This window comes from Melopsittacus undulatus, chromosome Z (assembly GCF_012275295.1).
Source record: "Melopsittacus undulatus isolate bMelUnd1 chromosome Z, bMelUnd1.mat.Z, whole genome shotgun sequence".
NCBI classification, from domain to species: Eukaryota; Metazoa; Chordata; class Aves; order Psittaciformes; family Psittaculidae; genus Melopsittacus; species Melopsittacus undulatus.
In genome coordinates, this window is record NC_047557.1 from 20141634 (window position 1) to 20168248 (window position 26615).

General features: G+C 38.9%; 1 protein-coding gene across 2 annotated transcripts in view; it reads left to right on the forward strand.

The window, feature by feature from the left end:
• The window catches only part of RAB3C (RAB3C, member RAS oncogene family), a 115293-nt gene that overhangs the window by 80432 nt on the left and 8246 nt on the right, over positions 1-26615 (forward strand). For both annotated transcript variants that reach the window (XM_034073063.1, XM_005151936.2), the window contains exon 4: positions 24163-24287. In XM_034073063.1, the coding sequence (XP_033928954.1) occupies positions 24163-24287 (125 nt within the window). The remainder of the gene's footprint in view (positions 1-24162; positions 24288-26615) is intronic.

The following is a 26615-nucleotide window of genomic DNA, read 5'->3' on the forward strand; positions in this document are numbered from 1 at the left end:
GTGAGACAGATGAAGAAGGCACTGATTAACTTCATTTCCTCTAGCTCTTTCATAATGACAGGTTGGTCAAGCAATCCTTCCTGACATCTTCAGAGAACATCAGGTTTCTGCTGAGTATGGATTCAAAGATTTTTAATCAGCATGTTCCATTAATCTACAATTATTTGGAAATTTGTCCTTTTAGTGCTTTTGATTTTTGTAAGAATTACTTGGCTATGAGACGGTTAAGAGCACCCCTATTATCTATACTTATAAGAAGGCCTTGATTTAGTTCATGCTGTACCCAAGAAGACATTTCCACTTTGTTTGATTTAATGGAAAAAATTACAAGGATAGAATTAATTTCATGTAAAAGACTGAGACATGGAAAAAATGTCTTTAAATACTCTTTTTTGAGGCCTACAATTTCGTGTTACATGCTTTTCTCAGATAAAATTATTATTGTTTGGCTTCCATCTGCTAGATATTAAAGATGCCTTTTTTTTTTCTTTGTTTCCCCATCAGTTACAACAAAATATCTGAAGACTTTTATCTTCCGTGTTCATATGCCCTAAACGTCATAACTCTGTCTTGCAGCTAAGACACCTGAAACGCCAGGACAGGCTTTCATCCAAGTACCAGGCATCTGTAGTCTGTTCAGTTATTCAGTCCACTATAAGACAACTGAGTAATTGTTAGTACTTTTTTGAATATTTAAAAAATAGCAACAGTTTTGCAGAAAGAATATCACACACTTCTGTCAGTTAAACTAATATATTCACCTGTCTAAACCAAAAATAAATACAAATGAAGCCATCATTTGCTTTAGGTGAACTGGCAGTTCAGGACATAAAAGCTGTGATTTCCATATCATGCAGTACACTTTTGCTCAAATATTGTTTATATCTCAAGGCTGGTATTATTTATACCTTTCTGTACCAGGGTGACTAGAACTGAGTAGCTTGTTCCAAGCAAGCTTCTGCAAACAATTTATGTATTGGAGTTACTGGGTTTTTATGAGGAAGGTTGGGTGAAACTATGTAATTGATACTGTGACCACATACCATTAAGGACAAATAGAAGAACAAGTAAAATTTCCTGTTTTGGAAAAAGCTAGTTAAAAGGTGATATCTTTTACTTTCTCTAGATATATTACGTACAATATTTTGGGAGAAAAGAAAACAAGTTATGTTAAGCTGGCATCATGATATGTTGATGATTTGTAAGGCTGATATATATCTGACAAGATGGCAGCATCTGCCCTGTTCTAGTTACTTCAGGTTTATTTTACAGTCAGTGAAGAGAACTGGGCACTTTTGTCTCATCCTAAAACAGACATCTAAAACAGGTTGTGTGATTTGTGGTTTAGATGTGCCTTTCTTTCCAGTGACAGGAAGGAAGTCAGCAGTGACTGATGCATAGTCATAAACACACTGTAAACGTGTCAGGTTAGGTGAGGTGGACCCCCTTCTATATATTTAAAGACAGAAGACAGAGAAACAGCTAAAAAAAACAGGCAGAAAATTAAAAAAAAAAATTTAAAAAAAATGTGCTTCCCCAGGAAAAAGCCAGTTCCTTGCGAAGGGATTTCTTTGTGGAATAGGCTGAGTTTGTGAGGTTTGAGAACTGTGAGAAAAATTACTGTTTCCTAAGTAATTTCTGTTTCAATCTCAGCTTTAAGCACTCTATTTTGTATGTAAGAAAACTGCATAAAAGATACATGTGATACTCTACTGCAAAAATAAAAATATAAACTAACAATAAATGCCAAAAGAAAGCTGCTTATAAAACCATACACTTACCAGTAAGTAATTTTTCAGTGTTTTCCTCTATCATTTTATACATGCAGCCAGCATTTTGCTTGGTTATTCAACTGTTGCAGCATACTGAGCACCAGTTTTCATTAAGCAGATTGCAGTGACACTTGAGGTTTTTCCTAAGTGATTGTAGTTAATTTAGACTTCATTAGAGAAGATGAGTAGTACAGATTGTCCCTTCTAATGTGCATGTTTTAAATTTATCTGCACTAAATTTCAGCACCAAGGACCATCCATTTAGATTCCTTTACTCCTGCAGATATTTTTCAGTCATCTTCCATCCTGATAATCTAACATGGATTTTCCTTGTGTTCTTATTTTACTTGTTTTTTTCAGAATGCTATTTTTACTGTTTCACAAAATGAGAGCTATTGCTTTTCTTTTCTCACCAAGTTAAATGTTCTTCTTTTCTTCTCCGTCTTGTGTCTCTGAGCCAGCTCCTATCCTACAATGATAGTGCTTGTACTATAGAATCATAGAATCATAAAATAGTTAGGATTGGAAAGGACGCCAAGATCATCTAGTTCCAAGCCCCCTGCCATGGGCAGGGACACCTCACACTAAACCATATCGCCCAAGGCTTCATCCAACCTGGTCTTGAACACTGCCAGGGATGGAGCATTCACCACCTCCCTGGGCAACCTGAACTGCTTTATCTACTGCCATCTGCAATAGCCAGAAACATTACTTTTCTGCCTCAGCTATCTGTAACTGCTCTTCCTCCATATTATTGCTGCTAAACACAACTCAGCAGAACAAAACTCTTGCCTGCATCTCAACGATTGTACAGTCCAGAGTCACAATTCATCATCAAACAACCTTGTATATACTGTTGATATAACTACATTATGTTTTGTCTTTTACATGAAAACTCCAGCAGGAACAGCAAAGATATGACTGGGATTTCCTGTGTCCAAATCCTTAAGCTTCTTTAAAAAAAAGAAATGCTAGTCTCTTTGCCCTTGCAGAATTACACATAAAATCCTTGAAACTGCAATAAATGTCAAGAGTTTATATTGGTTATATTTTATTACCAAAGCCTCAAATGCTATGAATTGGGGGTGTGGTGGGTATGGTGTATTTCATGATGCCTGTAAAGGGCCCTACATCATTCTGTCATTATAGCAATAATTAGGAGCAACTTTTAAGCATAGATGCATTGCTCTTTTAGTATCATTCTTGTTTTTTCCTTAGCACAGATATTTAGGTGATACTTGGTCTTTAGCACAGCTGTTTCTGTCTGACGGAGAAATTTGTTATATTATTCAGGTATAATATCTTTTTCGTTTATAAATACATGAGCAATGTCCTGCTTCCCTGAAGTAGAAGCAAACAGGAGCCAGAGTTCTTCATATGTATCAGCCCCTAAAATTCTCATGTCTTCCTCCTGCATCTAGGTCTGATTTTGGTTTCCTCACTTGGCTCTATTGTGGCCCCCAAAGTGAGACAGCTACAAATTAATGCTATATTGTAATCCTATGTGCATTTCTGTAACCTGCTGACTTAGTCCTTAGGCTTTTCCTTCGGCGTTTGCAGCGCTCTTTGTTACTGCCAATTCTGAGGAAATATGTGGCATACCGTTGTGATGATCAGTATACCTGAATTAAAAACAAAAATAAAAACCCCTGGACAAAACAGTGAAAGTGAAACTTGAGCAGAAGCATAAGACACTAAAGATATAAGACAGCATGAAGAAACACAGGACAACACTGAAACAGTGAGAATTAGTGTAATAACTTCATTCATAGCATCCCAACTGGCTATTCATCATGTTGCTTTTTACAAAGGACAGCTTCAGAGAGTATGTGAAGGCTACTGTTAGGGTAATGAAGCATGACTGGAGTTAGCAGTAAGGCTGAGGTGATGGCATCATAAAATAAGGAGAACAGGAGGGGGTTTGTACAGAAGTATTCCAAACAGAAGGAGTTCTATGGGATTTCAGAGAAAAAAAATGGCAGCTTTCCTCAATTTGTTTTCTTTGGTACTGAAAGAATGAGACAGATCATATCAAGATCATCACAAGGCCATAGAATAATAGAATCATAGAATCATAAGATAGTTAGGGTTGGAAGGGACCTTAAGATCATCCAGTTTCAACCCCCCTGCCATGGGCAGAGACAACTCACCCTAGACAATGTCACCCAAGGTGAAAGATGCGGATGTGTGACATCCAAATATCACACAATATGCTGGAGGCCATTAGGAATCACTGAAATGGGAGACTTTTTGTTCTTTTCATGGCTTGTGGGCAAGCTTAAAAAAAGGAATGGTTTAGTGTTTGCATCCATTTAGTGTATTTGTGAGAGGTCAAGCTGAGCGTAGTTCTAACAATTCTGTGGCTATTACGATTGACAGTACAAAAATAGACTTGTAAAATCCATATTGAGGCACTTGAACAGCTAACCTTGTTTAATAGAACTCAAAACTTGAATTCAAAGTGCAGGATAGTGTGACTCCAAATTATAGATTTCCTTTCTCTACATATTGTTGTCATCAACTCTTGTTAACAGAACAAAATACATTGTGAAAAAAACAAAATAAAACAAAACCAAAAAATTCTGCTAGGATGGTGCTTTTAGTATCTGTCAGTGATTTATATATCAATACTTCAGATCACAAGTAAAATACTTCTCTTTCCCTCAGTCTGCAAATTAAAAATCATGATATGTAGCTTTTCTTTGACCCCTCTAACTGAGGGTGTTAGACCTACTGCTCTTCACAGTGGATCCTCAGGACCACCTGTGCCACTGTACTCCTTGCTGTGCATTTACAGTCAGCAGTGAGACTTGTGTTAGAATCGGGGTTAGAGCCCAGGTGTCCTGCTGCTTGGAGTCATACACTTAAAAGGGCAGGCGACACTGACAGCTTTACCATTAATTCCTTAGATAAAAACACACACAGAAGGAGTGAGTGTGCTGCATGCATCAGGTATAATTTTGAGTAAACTGCACTATCTTTGAGGGGTTCAGTATAGGGGGCATTGTCCTCAGCTTCTTTCTATAGTGGTATAGAGTCAGAGAGTCACAGAATGATTTGGATTGGAAAGGACCTTAAGATCATCCAGTTGCAACCTCCCTGCCATGGGCAGGGACACCTCACACTGAACCATGTCACCAAAAACTCTGTCCAGCCTGGCCTTGAGCACCGCCAGGGATGGAGCATTCACAGCTTCCTTGGACAACCCATTCCAGTGCCTCAACACCCTTACAGTAAATAATTTCTTCCTTATATTTATCCTGAACTTCCCCTGTTTAAGTTTTAACCCGTTACCCCTATCACTACAGTCCCTAATGAATAGTCCATCCCCAGCATCCCTGTAGGCCCCCTTCAGACACTGGAGGGCTGCTATGAGGTCTCCACGCAGCCTTCTCTTCTCCAGGCTGAACAGCCCCAACTTTCTCAGCCTGTCTTCATACAGGAGGAGCTCCAGCCCCCTGACTGTCCTCGTGGCAGAAGTGCAAGTAGACAAGGTCAGTTGCTCTACCCCTGTCCATCAGTTCTGTAGCCCCATCACAGAAGGCCACCAAATTTGTCAGGCAGGATTTCCCCTTAGTGAAGCCATGCTGGCTGTCACCAAGCACCTTGTTGTTTTTCATGTGCCTTAGCACGTTTTCTAGGAAAATCTGCTCTATGATCCTGCCAGGCACAGAGGTGAGACTGACTGGTCCGTAGTTCCCTGGGTATTGTGGATGGTCTCTCCCTTCTCCCATTCGTTAGCACTTATACCTGCATGAAAAAGTATTATGTATTTTTTTTAAATCCTGAACAAAGGTGAGGGATGGAGGCATATAAAAAGATCAATTTTGTATTATTGCATTACCTACTGTTTCTCTGCATGAGGGTTTTATAACATAAGTCGTTTATTTGATTGCTAGGTATGCTTAAAGTGGTTGGCCAGAAAGCTTTGAACTTCACTGAAGTACAAAAAGCAAGCTGTTCGTTTAATCAGCACATTTAATTCATCCTGCTTTGCATGCTGTGCCACACTGTCTTCTTTCCATATAAGGATTCTGTGGTATCTTCCTGCAGCACCCCTGCCTCTCTTCTGAAAGCAGCCAAAGATGGCTTTGTGCATATTGCTTGTGTATGCTATAGGCCCAACTCCTTTTCGGTGTGCAATGTAGCAGCTAACTCCTTCTCATATATGTCTTCTCTACAGGTGAGTTGTTATATTCAGGTTGTTTTGCTGCTTGGTTTGTTTTCTTTTTTTACACACTGTCTGAGAGCATGTTCTTAATTTATCTTGCTTTTGTATATTTATTTTTGCTCTGTGTGACTAAGTAGGAAGTGAATCAGCAAACTGAGTTTTGGTTATATTAAGGATTTATATCATTTATAGGGGTCTTCTGCCTTTAGACATTTCTTTTTGTTTAATATTGATTATTCATTAGGTTTCTCTTTAAGCAGCCATTGTTTAGAATCCAATGAGGGTTTTCTAATGCTATGCAAAAATTTTAGAAAAACCTTCAAGGCAAAATTGAAGATAAGGATGAAAAAATTTCTAATTTAGCAAACATACTATATTAACAAAAATACAGCATATTTGTCTTGAGCTTTGGTAGACTGGGGGTATTTGCTTTTTCTCTCAGGCTCACTCACACACAATATAAAAATACATAGCATGCAATTTACAACAAATTAATAGGACCATTTATGTCACTTTTGGTGTTCTCTATTTTTTTATCTGATTTACCCTCTTATTGTGAACTGTTTAAGGACAGTGTGGCATTTCAGCCTTCAGAGATTATCTGCCACAAATATTAGAAAAGATACTTGATTATCCCTTAGCATCTGTTCATGCATACCCCACTTTACTTAACTGGACAGGTTTTAGATAACTCATAATTTTTATTCAGTCACATCCTCTCTTCCAATCTAAGTCTTTCCCCTGCCAGATGTCCAGAGCTAAAATTTGTTTATGAAATGATTGATCTGCTCATCAATCATCTAATAAACAAATGACAAATGGGAAAAGATAATACAGATTTAAACCTTGTCTAAATTCTCTACTTCTTTGGGGAAGACTGAAGCAACCAATGGTCACTTGGTGGTCATGGGATTCCCATGTGAAGCACTAGGTCCATGAGACTAGCCCTGTTTCTTTGGAAGCTCTCTGCATGTTCCCTAGGGGCTCTGTGGCCCTCAAGAAAAAGAGAGCAGTGCAGTTTCATTGCAATTCATTCTGTTTCCCCTCCCAAACCTCCCACATCTGTCCTGTAAGTTGGCTTTGGATCGCATACATTCCTTTTTACGGATTATCTGAGAGGTAGTCTTATGTTCTTAGAACATAAGTCCTAATGAAACTGAACTGCCGGCTTGCAATTTCTTCTTCTTTTTCTTCTTTTTTCCCCCTGTTACTGGAGCACCATTGACGTTCTCTTACCAATTGCTTGTTCCCACTGGCAGTTCCCCAATCTGCAAGTCCACAATCCACAGTACAAAAAGCCTATTTAAAGACACCTCATGTCAGTGAGAGGGGCTATCGGTAAATTCTTCATGTTAGATAGCAATATGGAGATGGCCATTTAGCTATCTTGGGCAAATCTTGGGAAGAAGAACCTGCACTCGGACCACACTAAATCTTAGCAGGGCTAGGAACTAACCCTTAAATGCCTTTTGTAACTTTGACCAGCAACCCTCATACCTATAGGGTTACATGAGCTCAGAGCAGCCCACATGGCTGAGAAGGCAATGAAGACTACCTGAAGTTTCTGAGGTGTAAAGGTTTTATATCCACTAATTTCTTGCTCTAGTCCCACCAGATGCTGACATGTATAAATGAAGCTAGCTTTGCTGTAACCTTCAATTCAGCTGTGAGCAATAGAGACCTCACTTTAAAATGTTGCTATGCAGAATTTAGATTCAGTAAAACCCAATAATTTTCCTGGGTGAAGACAGGAATGTCTTCTCATTATTTTGGGACCCAGTGGTTAGTATTATCAGGCTTTTCAGATACATTACTCCTTCTTTTTAGTCTTTTTTGCTCTGTTGATGAAAACATGGTTATTTTCCAAATACTCTTATAGTCCAACATAAGTACCATTCACAGACAAATGGTCAGATGAGAAATTCTCCTCCCTGTGAACTTTCGAGCAGGCCTTTCTGAGCTACCTCTAGCAGCAGTGAGTAAGGTTGCTAATAGCACTTGTTCTTCTGGTTCACTGTGCATACAAGAAGTAGCATTCCTTTTGCCTTACATTGTCATGAGTTTTAACATGATTGAAGTTTTACCTTTTCAAGAAAATCATGAATGCTGAGATTCTGCATGTTGAATTCAAGCTTTAGAAACAGCAAGTGGAGTACTGCCTCTTGAGTAGTGCTTGCAGGCTTGATATAGATGATCCAAACTCAATGGAAGAAATTAGGTTTTTTACTTCAGTATGTTCTATTTCTTCTTCTTTTCTCTCTACCCCTCACCCCCAACCCTGATCTGTTTTGTGGCAGTTTGGTTAGTTTGTGGGTTTGGAAAAAAGAAAAAAGACAGAATTTGCCTTCTTCTTGAATAGATGTGATTATATTTAGGTGTGTTTAGTGCTGATTTTGCAGCTCATTCTGGACATAGTTAGATGGCACATACAGAGCTAATCACTGCAGCATCAAGGATTCTCACAAGGGATTCTTACTGATTGTAAGTGATTCACAGAATCCCATTTTTCTAATTAAGTCAAGAGTCCCTGTCAGCCCCTGATCTGTGGGAAATACAGGTCCCTGCACCTGCTGTCCTTCTGTCTCCAGACTGTTTTTACACATCTCTAATGATGAGGAAAAGGCAAAGACGATCCTACAGCTTGGTTCAGGGTCGGGATTATATTCATAGGCTTTCCACATGATCAAGTAGCGTTACATTGGGATTTCTCATCTGCTCAGCCTAGGAAATGTGCCTAGACCTCCTCAGAATCCTTCATGTCCATCCATCAGGTGTTTTTTATCACTTGCCTTGGGGATGCTTGGTTTAGACTGAAACAATATGAAAGAATATGAGGGGAATGATGCTCTGTTCACAGCACAGATGAAAGAAGAGAGATGAAAGAGGTCCTCTGCTCCTTCTGAGAAAGAAATCAGACAGGGAAGACTATAAATGAAAGGAGGAAGGGAAGCTGAATGGCAGGAGATGGTGCCATCTTGCCCCAGACTGTAACCCTTCTGCAGTTCTGCGTTACACACAGAGGTGTTCTCAGAGTCTGCCACAAGCCAAGCCCTGTGTTTTTCCTTCTTGAATTACAAACAGCAAACATGCCTTAAGGGATCAGCCTTGTTAGAATTGTTCCATAGCAGCAAAGCTTACACAATTTCACTAGCTAAATTTTCTCCTGAGTGTTACAGCTCCACAGAAATCTTTTTTTGGTATAAGTCTGGATGTTTCCTAGTTTACACCTGTAAACTAGAGGTGTATGGGGAACCTTCATCTGATACTGACTGACAAATCTCAGTCTATTAGTGAGTTCTGTAACCCTGGAGACCTTGACAATATCTAAAGCTGTGGGCGAGACCCCTCAGAATAAATTCAGCCAATATATTGCAGGTGTCCATATCTAAATGAAATGCATGAGGATCCTTTCTAGTCAATAGCAAGAAAAGGACACTTTTCACTCTTTACTCATCTCATTCTAAAGTAGTTGTCTAGAATAGACCAGTTGAATTGCACTGAAAAAGAGCTCTGCCAGCCCATCTGTGTCAGAGCTGTGAAGAGTTCTGAGTCTTAACCTACCTCGCTCTGCCAAGAGGAAACTTTAATAGGGATGTGGTTATATGGTCAAAAGTTTTACTGCTTTATTTTGATTTGCTATAGAATCATAGTTGGCAGTGCATCATAGTTTATTACGTTACAGGGCAAAATACCACTTTGTTGATATAGTTATGTTCACACTGGAAACACTTTCTAGTAAAGTACAGTTATTTCCTCTACTCCATGCCTTATAAAGACCTGCTATCCAGCTCATTCATTCATACTCGTTTGCAACAAGAGGCCTTAATTTCTGGAACAGTGCGTAGGAAATGTTTTATTCATTTGATTTTCCAATATATTATTTCACTCTACATTCTACAGTCCAGAATTCCAGGGAATTTAATACAAAGTTTCCTAAAATAGGGACATCCTGTTTCCAGATATTTACTGTATATATGGCAAATATGAATCTGGATCCATTCTCTGGGGATACAGAACAATTTCACTGATGAATTTTTGATTTTGTGATGCTTTCCCTTACAAGCTTTCCATCCAAAGATTATTGTCTACCCAAGCACTTGTTTTATGCACACAGTTACATCCTCCAAGAGGAGGAGACAATTTTGTCTACCTGCTGAAGTCAGTGACGAAGTGTCAATAAGACAATATTAAGCACTTCTTAATTACTGGAGAGAAGCTGTAATCATAAAAATGAGTTAGCCAACATGGTTTAAATAGTGTGCTTTAAAGTACTCACAGGCAGAGTGAGATGGACTTCAGCTTATAAAAGTCCAACATGAACTCTAGGAGAGGTTAGTCTGTATCATATTGAAATGCCACTGTGTTCAGTTTTCAGAAGTGTTAGGAAGTTTTAAATCTAATCTCCAATATTTTAATAAAAAGTTATATTCATGCCTGCATAAGTTGTCATCATACTCAGGATTTTCTTTTAAATATGGTTTCTGGGGTCAGAATATTTGGTTTAAGATTGTGATAAAAACAAAATTCAAGTATATAATAGCTAGGACCTGAGAGGCAAATATATATATATATATACATATATATATAAACACAGTCTTTTTTATTTGTGAATCAGGTAGCAGCACTACTGACATTCTGAATGCTCAGCTTTTCATATTTTATAACCTTTTATCTTACGTTAGTTTTAATCTTAGAAATAAAATCTGTAGTCTAAGGCCTCCTGTCATCCTCTCTGAGTCAGTGGAAACCTGCAGTTTATGTACGTGCAGGGTGAGTCAGCAAGACAATCCTGCCCCCCTGTGCCAGGCAGGATGTAGACACTGAAACAGTTTTTACTGTTGTCTTTGCCTCCTGGCATCTCTCACAAAATGAATTTTGATCAGCAGTATCCCAAAAGCAGAGCATGGCCAGACTAATTCACAGTTTACCTTCAGGGCCTCAAAGAAACAAAACAAAACAAAAGTTACAATTGTACAACTCATGCCGATCTGTTTAAACAGTATCAGTAAACAGTGAGATTAAGGTAGTTGCCATTTTTGTCAGTCCAGTTTCAGGTATCTATGAAAAAAAGGAAGCTCAACTATTCACATGAAAACTAAGCCACACATACCCTTACTCAAAATGTCAGACCCCAAATCTCTTGTGCTTGCAAGTGCACAGCCACATAGGACATTACCTTGAAAGAGATATTGGTACAAGGACACAATGGTGGAATCACATTTCTGTGCCTGGGGTTCAAGTACAGCTCTGAATGTTTCCTTTACTTTGCTTCCAGGAGATTACAAGATGCTAATAGGATTTATGCCAGTTCTGATTTAAAATTTACTATTACAGAAGTAACATCTCCTTGATGTTTTACTAAAAAAATGCTGTCTGTCTTACCAACAAGAAGTAAAATGTCTCACATGATAGCCCCAGCACATGGCTTGCAAGCTGGATGAATCCTTAACAAGGACAGTTCATGATAATTTATCACAGGTGGCTTCAATGACCTGGTAAGCTTTTCCAGTGATTAAAATTAGGTCTGATTGTTTTAATCCCTTCATTAAAACATGAACACAGGCATTTCAGAACACAATATGTCTGTATATAGGACTGAGCTGTTTGTGAAAGATGAGTAAAATAACCCAAAATGATCTAACAAGATCAGACAAAAGAGAAGTAATAGCAGAACTGATTTACACTTGAAAAAATGAAAGCTAAAACAATGGAGAAAATAAAATCCAAACCACTGAATTTGAGAAGTGAGAGAAACTTGGAAGGCATTCCTGGCAAAGCAGGCAGAAAGGGATTAGCAGCCACAAATATGCAATGAATTTCATGAGATATGACAGTAAAAAGTCAGGGACAATCCAGAATTCCAGAGAATTGTTTAGTAAGAAGTTCTCTAAAATCCTGTTACCAGATACTTGCCATATATATTGCAAATATGAATCTGGATTTGCTATTTAAAAGAGAAAAAAAAAAAAGAAAACTAAATAATTTTGTCACCCAGATAAATTATAGCTACAAAACTATCAACATTATTACAAACCAGAATAACTTGACTGCAATTGTAAAAGCTTTGCTGCTTCTAAAATGCCATTGCTGTGCAGGTGCATTTTGGGGCTGAAGGCAAGAGGATAATAAATAACCCAGAAGTTCATAAGAGGCTCTTCAGCAGTAAGTATAGCACAGTCCAGGATTCAGGGAGTGCTGCTGGTGCAGTGAAGAGGGAAATGTTAGATAGGAGCATGTAGGACCAAAAGAACTTATCCAGCATTGGTATTGCTTGCATACCTAAAAGCACCTCACTGAGAAAGAAAAATAGTGAAGGTGAGGACACATACATATGTGTCTGTATCTGTTTCCTTATGTATATCTATATGCATATAAATACAAAATGGAAAGAAAAATATTTTTAAGTGAAATTTTTCTCATTTACTTAAACATGGAACATGCTCAAACAGATGCTGTTGTTGCTTCAGTAAATAACTTCAGTACTCCCTTACTTCGCAGCTATGCTTTTTGTATAACCAGAGTTAGCATTAGCTGTATCGATTAGGATCATTACTCAGAGTTCCAATGACAGTCAGTGCAATCAGCATAAACTGGTGATAAATAGGATCATTCATTTGGAAGCAATAGTCAGAAGATGTGCAAGTGCAGACTGTGTGTTGCCTCTATTGTTTCTGTTAATATTATTTTCCTGTAAATACTTTTTTCCATTTCCTTTCAAGCCCTATATTTTTTATAACTTTGTGCATTGTGTATGTGTAGTATTAGCTTTGAAAGATGATAATTTAATGGTGGTTTCTCAGCAGGGAGAAAATTAAAATGTACCGCCTTTTGTCTGTGTGGTGAGTTACTAAATCACTTCCCACAGTATGACACAGCTTGAGGCATTATACATGACATAAAAACTCTTCATTAACATGTGTCGTTACTGTGTCCCTCTGTGAAAAATGTGTTATGTTAGTTGGTCTGTTCGTAAGTAAACCTTGTTGTAGGGGAAGATTCTGTACTCCTGTGAATAAGAATTAAATACTGAAATGTATACATGTATCATGACACAAGATACAAGGAAGTAGGTTGGAAAGTCTCTCTGCCCTCAATATCTTGCATGTTGTTACCTCTTCTCCACTGTCTGTGTAAGCATCTGTTCAACTTCTCTAAACAAAAACCTTGGAAAATAAGTATATACGACACATCAGAAAACAAATGAAATATGGCTGACTTTTACATGGAGTTTACTTTCTTTTATTAATTCTGCACACCTTCATGCAAAGTCTGCCTTACTGAGCAGTAGGTCAGAATCGTCCGTACAAGTCACCTGCCTCCATGATGAAAAAGCCTCCAGGGTATGCAATAGTATGGTGGCATACTGTGTGTAAGGACCCTACTCTGCCTAGGGCTGTTCTTCAACTTACTGCTAGCTGTTTAAGTGCCTGTTGTGGTGTTCTGGCTGTGCCCATACAAGAAAACACCTCAACTGGTGGACTTTTCTTCTGAAGAGATGGCCGTCAGGGCTCAGGCACATGAGTTACTGTGGAGGAGGGATATGGAGTATAATACTAACTCTGAGCACAGTTTTATTCATTTATTTATTTATTTAAATGTAATAAATGCATAGTTTGGCTTCTGCCACACTGATACTGGAAAGTAGTTTCAATGTGTACTTGACAGAAAAGAACAAAGTAAAATGCAGAGATTATACCAAAGATGCAAAAATTAATGACATCTGCAACGTGATAATACAAATCAAGTGTGCCCTGCAGGCTTCTGGTCCTTCACTGTAACTCCAAGTAAAAGAATGTACGTATGAATTACAGTTTGAACATTATTATCTTTTGCACACAATATATTGATTGTGTACCATATACCATTATCAAGTGGATTTGCATTTTAATGTCAGAAACTAATCTTCTGACAACAGACACTTCGTACTCATATTTGAAACAACACTGTACAGAAATGACACCAAATCTAATTCTTGAACTGTTAAAATATTTGTATATTATACTAAAAATTAAATGTCATTCAGTAAGGTACTTAGCAGAGGATTCTTTGGACACAGAAGTATGGAAAAAACTGCATACTTCTTTCTGCGAGGTAAGAAGAGATAGAAATGGTTGATTAGAAAGAAAATTCTCATTGAGGAATCTCTGTGATGCCTGTTTCCCATCTTTGATACCACACACAATTACACAGCTATCAATGCCATGTTCAGGTTTTACTGTATTGTGTTAAATGCAGACCCAGAGTGGATATTATTGAGCAAGCATATACTTCCTGATTACAATTATGGTAATGGACTACCAGCGCGATGCAGAATAATAGATGTCATAAACGCACAGAGAATATTAGCTCTTTCATCTTTAGGTATTGTCTCCTTTCTCCTTTTTTTTTTTGTAACTAAACTTTTTCAAAATTATGTGTCATATTCCTCACATAATGTTATAAAAATGCATATATTAAGAATTGGCTCAGTTTTACCTTCCAGAGGAACTGGATTCATTTTGATTATCTTTATAACCTGTCAAAACTGAACTGTAGCAGTTTTTTTTTTTTAAATTAAGTTATGGCCTCAGAAACTTGTTTCAGAATCTTCTGTTAAGGTAGCTTTTGGTTTTTATTCACTGGCAAAGCTATATTTATTTCCCTTAAAGTAGACGTAGTTCCTACCAGAACAATGAAAGACTGTGATGCAGTAGGCAATATGCATTTTGACTAGCCTTCTGGCTGAAAATGAACCAGAGATTTGTTAGTGTCACACTAGTTATGCAGTTTCTGCATCACTGATTTATATTCCTCTAAGGGAATGTTAAAGGTGTAGCCTTTCATTTCATGGTGTGCACTCTTTTGCTCTGCACAAGGAAGATAAAGCCTGTCAGAAGGAAGTGGTGAGTCACTGGTATTTTTCTGGTTTCTTCAATATCAGCTTATTTCATAATCATAAGGCATTTGCTAAATCCTTTGCCCTTTAATCCAGACAGAAAACATAATATTGTATAAACAATAACTGACACATCAAATACGGTCAGAACTGGCCAATATTCATATATCAGAGCCTGTTGCAAGAATTAAGGGGTTGGTATATCCCATTTTTGCTATTACAACCCCTTCTCCCCACATCCTTTCCCTTGCTGCTTTGTGATACCAAAGATGGAAAAAGATTATTTTGTTTAATTTTCCTCTTCTTTGTCTCCCTCTATCCATGCTTGACACTTCTGTGTTGCTAGGTCATTTTAGTCTGTTCTCTTCTCATATGTGAAAAAAATCTGACTCTCAGTGAGCAGGTGCTGGTATCATCATTGAAAACATGCATCACAGACTTGGTATATATCACCTATTTTGAATAGAAGTGGAGAGGTTAGGACACCCCCTAGATTTTAGTCCTTCTTTCAATGAGAAGGACTGAAGTGCAGTTTCCCTATTGTCACACATTCATCTACCTCAGCTTTCTGTTTTGGTAATTATTTCCTTTATTGATTGCTTTTCTTGGTGTTCACTAATTGCTTCAAATGGCTTAAAGAGCTTCATGAATGCAAGAGGTAAAAGAATTTGTATTAGCCACAGTCGCTGAGCTTTTATGGCCATCAGCTGGAGTGTGCCAGAATAATGAAATGAATAAAAATAGTTCGAGTTTAAAATCTGTAAATATCCAGATCTTCTTCATCAGAAAGGGAGAAAAGATCCTGAGCTATTTCTCAAAGCTCTGTTTCTCAGGGCTTTGTATGCCCCCAGCTGCTCACCACGTCAACAAGTATCTGGCAAATGTTAAGGTCTGATTTTTATTATTATTGATGTTATTACTAATTATTTCTAGTATATACCTTCTATGTCAGTAACCATGGCCACAAAAAGTTATTATTCAAGTACTCCAGGGCTCTTCTGCCTTGGTTTTGCTCAGTGCTTCATGGTTTTCAGCTCAGCACTGTCTTCAAATTCCAGTCAAAAAGTTGAGCTGTGTTTTTTAGTTGGTAGGTTCATATATTTTGGATGGCTTGTCCTCCCACTAACAGTGGATTATTTATTGGAGAACAGATGGAAAGCCTGAAGCAACCACCCTCCCTGCCCATCCCTGCAGCAGGGTCTGAGAATCAAGTGTAGGGCAGCTGGTACAAAGCCAGCTTCCAAATGGCCATCAAGATTGAGCATTGCAATCATTTAATGTGCTGTATAGAATAATACTGTATGGGCCCCATCTCCATCATATCCCCAAGAAAAGTGGGATAGAGAGAGGAAATGGAAAAAGTAGATGGGCTTTCATAAGGCAAATAACCTATCACGATTGCTGGGAATAATAAGAGTCTAGGAGACATATAGGAGGACATTTGGAAACAGATGGTTTGTTGTTGTTGACATGTGGAAAGCGTATGGTACACGCAGAAGTATGGTAGGATGAGGGAGACCTCAGACTCAGTCTATGGAAAAGATGGCTTTAATGAGGAGAGTTCCAGAGCTCATAACAGACAGGGAGGGTAAGAAAAGGCTCCTGACACAGTCCTATTCCCTAAAAAGATGTCAATAGCAAGCTTTCCCTCATTATCCCAGTCTGTGTCAGGGTGTGGAGAGGGCTTTGCATACCTTCCCATATCATAAGATGGGGACTGGGGCAAGGGAGGAAAGATACCCTCAATTGCAAAAGGAAAATTATGTCTCTTGAAAATGCTGAAAAGCCAGCCTTCCTGCTCAGAAGTGCATTTGGCACGCTCACTTGCAAATAAAAGGAGGAAGTTCAACTGGAAGCACTGAATGCTTTTGGGCACACATCCAAATTCAGCTGTTTCTTGACAACCTCACCAGTTACTTAGATAAATGGAGAAAGTTTTAGAAAGTAGTCCACCCCAGATCCTGTCACTGTACTGCAACTTCTGGTCAGCTAATGGGCTCTGGAGGCATCATGCTATAGACAGGGATATAACAAGGATCGAACAGTGAACAGTAATGTCAAAAAATTTAAAAGATTTAAAAAAAGGGTTTGGCAGAGATTTTGTTAATTTGGTTTTGGGTTGTTTTGTGTTTCATTTTTGCTTTGTTGTTTTTTCTTTGTTTTTCTGATAAGCTGATAATGGTTGTAGTTGGACTTGATGGTCTCAAAGGTCTTTTCTAAACTAGTGATTCTATGATTGATTCCATGATGCACTCCAGTTAATTGTGTACTCCTCTCTGAAACCAGAACATCAACAGTACAACATGTTCCTGAACTTGGTGAAATAAACATTGTACTCAAGAGTGTTTTTATTAGGGTGCTTCTCTGCTGTCAGTGCATTTGACTTACTACATAATTCATCTAAAGAGCTCTCTGACACTAGAGCTTTGTACTTCTAGGGATGACAGGCATCCTTAGAGGGCTCTAGGTCCAAACAGTGGTGTGTAGATTGAAGCTGTCTCTAAAAGTTCATATTCCTGATATGTTTACTATATGGGCAAATCTCTATAGAATTTATCTGTTTGCTATCCGTGCTGTCTGTGGGTGAGAATATACTAGAGATAATTCCAGGTTAGATTAATGTTTGTTCCGGACATATATGAGTCAGTAAGAAAGTGATCCTCTGGAGGTGTATTCAGTGTGAACACTAAGATATACCAACAAGTGAGTTCAACCTGAAACGTATTGTGTATAGCAAGCTGCAGATTTGGCTTCTGTAGCAGTTTCTCCAGGGTACAATACGGTGTTACCGTGTGTAGCTGAATTAAGTCTGAACCCTTAGGGGAAATATATATCATGCTGGATCTGACAGCTAGAGAGAGGCAAGGCATGCTGAGCCTCCAACCAGCACAGAGACTAAAGATGTATTCCCAGTAGGCATATGCACACAACATGCTGTCGTGGTTTAAGCCCAGCCAGCACCACAGAACCATGCAGCTGCTCACTCCCTCGCTTTCCTCCTCCAGCTCCCGGAGGGATGGAGAGGAGAATCAAAAGTATGTAACTCCCATGGGTTGAGATAAGAACAGTCCAGTACATAAGGTCTAAGACAAAACCACTACTGCTACCACCAATAATAATAATGATAAGGAAAATAACATGGGAAGAGAATACAGCCACTCACCACCCGCCAACCGATACCCAGCCCGACCCAAGCAGTGCTCTAGGCCTTCCACGTAGCTGCCCCAGTTTATATACTAGGCATGACGTGCTGTGGTATGGATTACATCATTGGCTAGTTTGGTCAGGTGTCCTGTCTCTGCTTCCTCCTGGCTTCCCTTCCTCCCTAGCAGAACACGAGACTCAGAATGTCCTTGGTCAGATTAAACATTGGTGAGCAACAAGTAAAAACATCGGTGTTATCACCACTGTTCCCAGGCTGAAAGTCAAAAACACATCACTGCACCAGCTACTGAGAAGGAAAAAAATGACTGCTACCGCTGAACCCAGGACACATGCACATATATAACACATATATATATATATATAATACATATATACATGGCCAGGCACACACATCACACACAGAGTGCTCTCACAAACACAAACAGCACCAACAGTCTTGTCCTGCTCCTCTCCCTGGCAGAGCACCATGGAGTTCCATTACTTCCACATCTGTGTAGACACATGCAGCATGGGTACCTCCATCAGCTGTGTTTATATGCTCAGTCTACCCAGTAGCTGCCCCTAAATCCCATCCTCCCTAGTTGCTGGTACCTGGACATAAAAGACTCCAATGTAGACCCATGGTAATGGGTTTCATGCCTGGACAGTGGGGCTGGGGCTCTCCTGGGACAGCCCTATGAGGGGCCTCAATGTGGTATCTCTTCTCCTGAGTCCTTAATTTGATTGTCATCTGCCTTTGTGCTGCTGTGGTCCTCTGAGCTTGTGGATGTGGGCATTTGACAGTTTGATACCTCCTGAGATAGACCTGTAAGTAGCCAGGACCAGGATATTATTTGGGCTCTTCCACTGCCATTGTGTTTCTGAGCTCCTCCTGAACTGTCTAGTTTTCACAATGATAACGTCACACCGTTGCTCCTATATTGTTCTGTGCCAGGCGTTTTGTCTTCTAGCATCTCAGCTACCTCAGCGAGCTGGGGCTGCGTATTTCTGAACCCTAGTCCATTATGCTGTGCAATTGTCCTTGTAAGCTGCCCACACAAGCACACACAGACACCCTGACATTGTTGCCTGGCCAATGTTTTGAAGCTTTACATGTTCACATGTGCTGCACTCAGGTTAGTCTCCTGCTTCGTAGAAAATTTTGTTCTTTCATAGTTGGATTCAGTCTTCCTGCTAGAACAAATTTCTTTATTAAACAGATTCCTTTATAGGGGTCAAGCAGTCATATCTGAGAATAGATCACAGAATCACAGAATCACGGAATAGTTGAGGCTGGAAGGGAGTGCCAGAGGTCATCTAGCTCAACCTCCCTGTTCAGACAAGGTCACCTTGAGCACATTGCTCAGTACTGTGTCCAGGTGGCTTTTGAGTATTTCCAGGGGAGGCAGCTCCACAGCCTCCCTGGGCTCTATTACAATTCTTAGTCACCCTCACAGTAATGAAGTTCTTCCTTATGCTCAGGTGAAACAACCTGTATTTTAGTTATGCCCGCTGCCTCTCACCCTATTGCCTGGTGCCACTGAGAAGAGTCTGTCTCTATCCTCTTGTCATCCTCCCTTCAGATACTTACCAACATTGATCAGATCTCCCCTGAGCTGAACAGGCGCAGCTCCCCGAATCATTCCATTAGCTCTTTGCTGGACTTGCTCCAGGAGCAGCATGTCTCTCTTGTACTGGGGAGTCCAGACCTAGACACAGTACTCCAGGTGTGGCCTCCTAGGGCTGAGAGGCAGGATAACCTCCCCAGATATGCAGCTGAGGATACCACTGGCTTTTTTGGCCATAGGGACACATGCTGCTCAAAGACAATTGTTGTCCACCAGGACCCCCAGGTCTCTCTCCGCAGAGCTGCTTTCCAGCAGGTCAATCCCTAATGTGCACTGATGCACGTGGTTATTTCTGCCCAGGTGCAGGACCCTGCACTTGCCCCCTCGGGGGGCAGCAATGGTTAAAGGTTTCCAACTAGATTCTGTGCCACTGATCACAACCCTCTGAGATCTGCCATTCAGCTAGTTCTGCACCTCACCATGCCTTTGTCCAGCCAGTTCTTTCTGAGCTTTTCTGTGAGGATGTCATGGGAAACAGTGTCAAAAACTTTGCTTAAGTCCAGGTAGGCAACATCCACTGCTCTCCTCTGATCTATCCAGCCAGTTGAGCCATCTTAGAAGGCAAACAGGTTGGTTAAGCATGATTTCCCTCTGATGAATCTATACTGACTACTCCTGGTCATCTTGTCTTCCATGTCCCTAGAGATGGCTTCTAGGAAAAGCCATTCCACCACCTTATCAGGGATTAAAGTGACACTGACTGGCCTGTACATGTAGCTCTTTAAGCTTGTACTTAATCTTTTCCCAAAAGATAATGTGCTGTAACATTACCTACTGCTTCCTCTCTGTCATGAAGATGCATTTCACTATGCTTGGTTGTAACCAGAATTGACATTTATTTTCTTTTTTTACTTGAAGGGATTTAGAGCATGATAATAGTGTCTTTGGTCTTTATAATGGTATGTTCACCATTTTAAGCATTGTAATATTGACTTTGAAACTTGTGTGCTCATGAGAGTTGAAGTAACGGTGGATAGCTTTGCCTAGGAAACACTGGTTTTATTCTCTTCTTCAGTAAATGACAGTGTTATAAGTGGCAGCAATACAAAATCTCATTATATCCTATTAAATTAAAAAGCAATATTTGCAGAAAAATATTTTGTGAGTTAACAAGTATTACAAGGCATTTCCTAGGAGCAGATCCAGGTAGTGTGGTAATACTGAAGCAGTGTGCGTCCAAACATATGCCAGAGTGAAGTGTTTAATTTCACCTTTCCTTTAGGGTTCATTCAAACAAAGTAGGATTTTTTTTTTTGTTCAAAACACAAAACCGTGTTTTGAGCAATATTTTCAGATAGTATTTCATTCCATCAAACAAAGTATAAAATCCTCCATATTATCTTTTTCAGTCTTCTGTCATAATAGTCCAAAACTCTTTTGGAGATTTACCTTTGTAACTTCACAGTACTTTAAACCAGCAGTGGAAAATAAAGAACTGTTTAGTTAGCACTCGGCTAATGCTCTTTACTGACAAGGAATACGGCAGAATCACAGTATGTGGAGAACAAGTCTCACATTGACCACTGAAAAGTAATGGATCATTGAGCTCTGCATTAATCTGCTCCTCTGGTGTCTGTACGTTATAAAAATTCAAGCATGTTACAGATTGTCTGCCTACTATACAACTAGAATGTGAAAGATGTACAGGGTAAATTACTATTGACATACACCAGGTCACTGAGACTAAACAAGAGCGGCTGTATTTAGCTTACTGCAAACATTAGTTTTCCCTTTTCATGTCTTCAGTTTTCCTGAGGCTAAAGTTCTTTACAAGGACAATGGTTTGTATTTTGGGTTAATCAGCCGCCTTGGTCATTTGAAAGGTCATATATGCAAGGAACAGCAGATTCTCTTTTTTAAATGACCTGTGTGTTGGCCTTTGTGGAGAATTATGGGAATCAAAATCTACAGCCATTAATGGAAATGTATGTCTACAAGGAAACATGACAATGATAATCCTAGTAAATTCTTTGAATCTAAGCTCCTACTTATGTGGGGTTGGGTGGGGATACATTTGGCTGGTTTTCATAGTCAGTTGTATTTTTGCAATATGAAAAAGCAAGCTTTTGGAATTGTAATCAAGGACAAGATCTCTTGTTGCTTAAAAATGTCTTCATAGCTAGAAGATGAGACATAAGGAATCCAGATTAAAAAATTCTAAGAATAAATTAGGTTGCTTTGGGAATGATAAGCATTTGAATGCATATAGTTCAGAGAAAGAAAGTCATGTCTGACTGCAGTAAAATGAAACGGATTACATTCATTAACAAAGAAACTCATGTAAGGCTCTGGAGCAAGAGTCTGAAAAACAAGGCTGCATGAATTCTCTTTATACTGGTGTGATGATATTTCTTCAGGTTTTATGTCTTCATCAATTTCTTATATTTCACCTTTGCAGAGTATGCACGTAGTTCCTTCTGTAAACCTTAATATTTTTACTGTGTATTCAGCTTTTGAAACATTTTCAATTTCCTCTTGACATAAGAATTGATCCTCAACTCATAACTGTTCAAAGCTAAGCTCTTTTAGAGACCTTAATGGACTAACATCCTCTGACGTTTGAGCTACTCGTATTTATGAAGTTGCTATGGTGACAAATGAGGTTCTGGTTAAAAAAAATAGTAATAATTCTTTTTTTGCTTAACCACAAATTCCAGAAGGACTCAGCATGGTTCCAAGAGAATATTTCTGCAAAAATGAATGCACAGTGCCCTTTCTTTCTGAGCACTTGTATCTTTAGTGAAATTTAAGTCTACAGGGTGCTTTGGTTACACTTATGATGGCTTACTCAAATTACTATCAACCATATTTAAATTAGCACGGTGTTCATTTCTTGTGTAGCACTAAATGCCTGGGGCTTGCTTCAGTTCCCTTTTCCTCGTTCTGATGAAGTAAAACAACCCTGAAGACAGTGTGATGATTCACCTTAAATTCCTCTGCCTGGCACTGCAAACCCATCACACATGGCTTAAAGGTGCTTTGACTCATGCCCTGTGGCTCTGGCAATGTGGGCAATGGCACTGGACCCGGGGTTACAAAGATAACTAGCAGTTTTTACCCATATTCATCCCTCTGGTCTGGCAGTAAGCAAAGCCAGCTGAGGCGATTTGATCCATTTTTTGTCTCTCAACATCTTAAATTTTTTTGTGCATGGAGCATTAGCAAACAGGGATCTGAATATGTAGTGATAACGGCTGTTAAAAGAAGGGATCACTAGTGAACTTAGTACCCACAAAGACCAGCTTCCAAAATAGGTGACAGATATTTGAAGCTATTTCATATTTTCTCACAGAGACCTAGAGCCCTGATATACAACAGGATTCCCTTCCAGGTCTCCTAAATGTGTAGCAGATTGGTTTCTATTTCAGTGCAGTTTTTCTAAGCAGCTTGTGTTGTTCAAAAAAGGGAGAAGTGAGAGATGCTTTACATAATCTTCTCTCTCAGTTGATCATACGGGGACAGAAGAGATACTAATATCTTACAGTTATTAAGCAGTTGACTGAGCAGCTGACTCAGAGCTTAAAGCCAGACATAGTCACAAGTCCAAGGCAAAGTGTAAATGCTTAGAGTAAGCTTGCTTCACCCTGAGTTACCTTCTAGAGCATGTACTGCTCTCTGTTAGAAGGTGGTAGCCAGCAGCTTCACTCCTGGCTGAGCTTGGAACCAGAACATGTAGCTTTCCTTCCTGCAGAGCAGGTCTGAGTATCAGCAGAATGGTGGCAGTCAGCACCTGAGGAGTGCCTGAAGTGTGTTCCCAAGTTGCCCATTAACTGCATTTCATTCAAACTTCAGAAGAGCAGTATTTTACTCAGCTCATGGCAGGGGGTTTTAACTGGATGATCTTTAAGGTCCCTTCCAACCCAAACCATTCTATGATTCTAACAGAGCTTTGTATGGTAAGCTGTTTCATCACCACTCCTGAAGATGCCATGGTGCTTCAAGACATAAGATACTCCAATTCAGCTGTAGTCATGTTTAGCACTTGTATAATTTGAATGAGAGGTAAATCAAAACTCAAAGTCAGCCCATGTCTGTGGCTTAATATACAGTGTAAATATTGCTGTTATCCATATAGGCCAAAGACCTATATCGGAACATGTTGGAGAGAAACAACAGAAGGAAGACAGAATGGTTTTTAAGTTTTAATAATAAATTTAGATTCTGATTTTTAAAATGTGAAAGATGACGAATAAGCTGTTGATTTTGTTTCAAAGCTCTGGTTTTATAGGATAAACTTTGCATTAAAATATGAAAATTCTTCTAATTGTGTGGGCGAATGCTTCACCTCTTCTTTCTAAAAATACAGGAAGAATGTTGATGACAGGAGAAAATATTGAAAAACTGCTTTGTTTTAACATGCAAAAGTAAAACCTGTAATTATATTATTCCTGAAATAATAATTCCTGACAGATAATCCTTAATTTAGTTGAAATCCATAAATAAACAGAATCATGTTACCCTGGATGTCAAAATCCGTATTGTCTTTTTGACTTGCAGCTATTCTGTTTGAAATTGATTTAAGGGGAATTTGCTTTGGCTTCATTCTCTCTCTCTCTCTGTCTTTTTTTTAAGGTCAACTCAAATCAAAACATACTCTTGGGATAATGCCCAGGTTATTTTGGTTGGTAACAAGTGTGACATGGAGGATGAACGGGTAATCTTCACTGAGAGAGGCAAACATTTAGCAGAGCAACTTGGTAAGAAATTACAAAAGCTTTATGATTACTTGCAAGGAATCACAAAGTAACATCATTAATTGCTACAGTACTTGTAATGAAATGTTTGTGACACATTCACTTTAAAGGAATAGTCATACACCACCTCTCTTTTGTTTCTGCAGGCTGAGGTCTGAAATGTCCTTGTTGATACCACTAATACTGTAACATCATTAGAATGGACATGTGTCCAGGGATGATTTGATACAGAGCTGTGACATGTCTGCCATCTAAAAGTGTCCACAAGACCAGTGCTGACTCAGAGGCCGGGTTAGACTGATATCTGATAAAACATTACTAATTCTGATCCTTAGACAGGAAGTACATTATGGCCTTTGTGATAAGCAGCAAGATTTGGCATGTGTCTGTATATATACAGTATGTTTAGATAGTTATAGCTATAGGCAGATGCAACTGAGGGGAACCCTAAAAAAAAAGCCTCCAACAAACTCACAAAAAAAAAGAGGAGTGTGGACTACATGACTTTGCAAGCTGAGAACATTTGGGTTATGATAACCAATAATCCAAACCAGAATGACACAAATATCCAGCTCCCACTGCTAATAGTTCAACTACTGCACATTCACACAAGTGTAAATAATGTGAACCTCTGTTTCATGAAGTCTCTATTTAGGAGACAAACCTTGTCCACTCAGAAAACTATGGAGCTGTGAACATCTCTGTTCTTTCTATTTCTGCCCAGCAGTGGTATTCTTTCATACCATGTAAAGTTCTTGAGGTGACACTGGCCAAACTGTAATGGAAAATCTCGAGAGCATTGTCTTAATACTACTACCAACCTGATTTTTCCTTCAAACTTACATTCTCTGGAGAGCATTCTCAGCAGGTGTGCAAATCAAACCCTGTCATACTTTGAAGTTGATTTCTGTGCTGTACTGGGCATAGGTTTCTTACTATTTTTAAAACTGGCTATGGTAAAGGCTCAGTCTGGTGAACATGAGTGTAACCATGATCTCCTCATTATTATTCTTATGTAGGAGCTTAGGGGAAAGGGTGTTGTAAGAGTAACTGCATGGGAAATAGAGAGAGGTAGTGCCATTTCATAGTATACTACCTGTGCTGGATCTGATCCCATGCTGATGGTTCTTAACCTATGCATGTTCATAGCTTGCTGACCTTTCTTCTTAAAATAAATTTTCTGGTTATACAACTGCTTGTTCTGGTAAGTAATTTAATCAGAATAACATATCTTCCTATTGCATTTGTCTAAATATGTGTTATGCGTAAAAGCTATTATTATGTCTAAATCAGCATTGCGAGTAACAGGTAAATTATACATTGAAAATTACCATAAATTAGTCCCTTAAATGTGACAGAAAAGATTTAACAGCAGGTTATGTTCAGAAAAATCGCCAACATTTGTGAAAAACAGAATTTCTAAAACTGTTTCAACAAAACCAAAATGGGTACTATTGCACCTGTTTTAACAGAGGCTGTGCAGAAACACTTGTCACATTATATATTCCAATATATATTTCCCTTTGTTAGCATTTCTCATATTTACTTATTTACTGGGAGCAAGGAAAGTGTATTCAGTGGAAAAGAGATCAAAAAAATGTAACACTATACTTCCACCCCCCATTTAGCCCAGGCACTAAAATGGCTGGCAATAAACATAAATTTCCAATGTAGATTTTGAAGATTTCTTTAATTTTAAAGTGACATAACTAATCTGAATTTCTATTCCTTAAACTATTTTCCTATGGAAAGATTAATGCAGCGAGCTGACAAGGAATCCCCAAGGTCATGAATTTAGCAAGACAAGAAGGAACTTTGCATGTTGTCAAGAATCTGCAGCTGTAATAACCAATGCTTGCAAAAACAAAACAAAAAAAAGGAAGAGTAATGAGCTAGATATCAAAACTCATGTTTCAAGCTTTAAAGCAAACTCTAACTCCTGGGATTTAGAATTCAATCCTTATGGGAGCAGATTATCCTCTATTCCAGTCTTCATCTTCTCTGGGGTTTTCCTTTTTGAGATATATGTTCTGTGGCTACCTCAAGGGCAGATAATTGTGTCAGATAAATTATGGCTCTGATCCAGTATATTTACCGTACTCAGACTGCACACACAAATGTTTATATGTTCTCTGTACAGCTGCAATAATTTGTTTAATCTGCTCAGAGGTTGTGGGATATGGTGTCAGGAAAAGCAGAACAAGTTTCCCTGAACCAAATTGTAGTAAGTGCTCTGTCCATGTTGGCCAGTTTGAAGGACACATGTGTTGAACACTTGGGACTGTCTTTTCTTTCTCTGCCAGTTAATTGATAACATCTCTTGTGGATAAG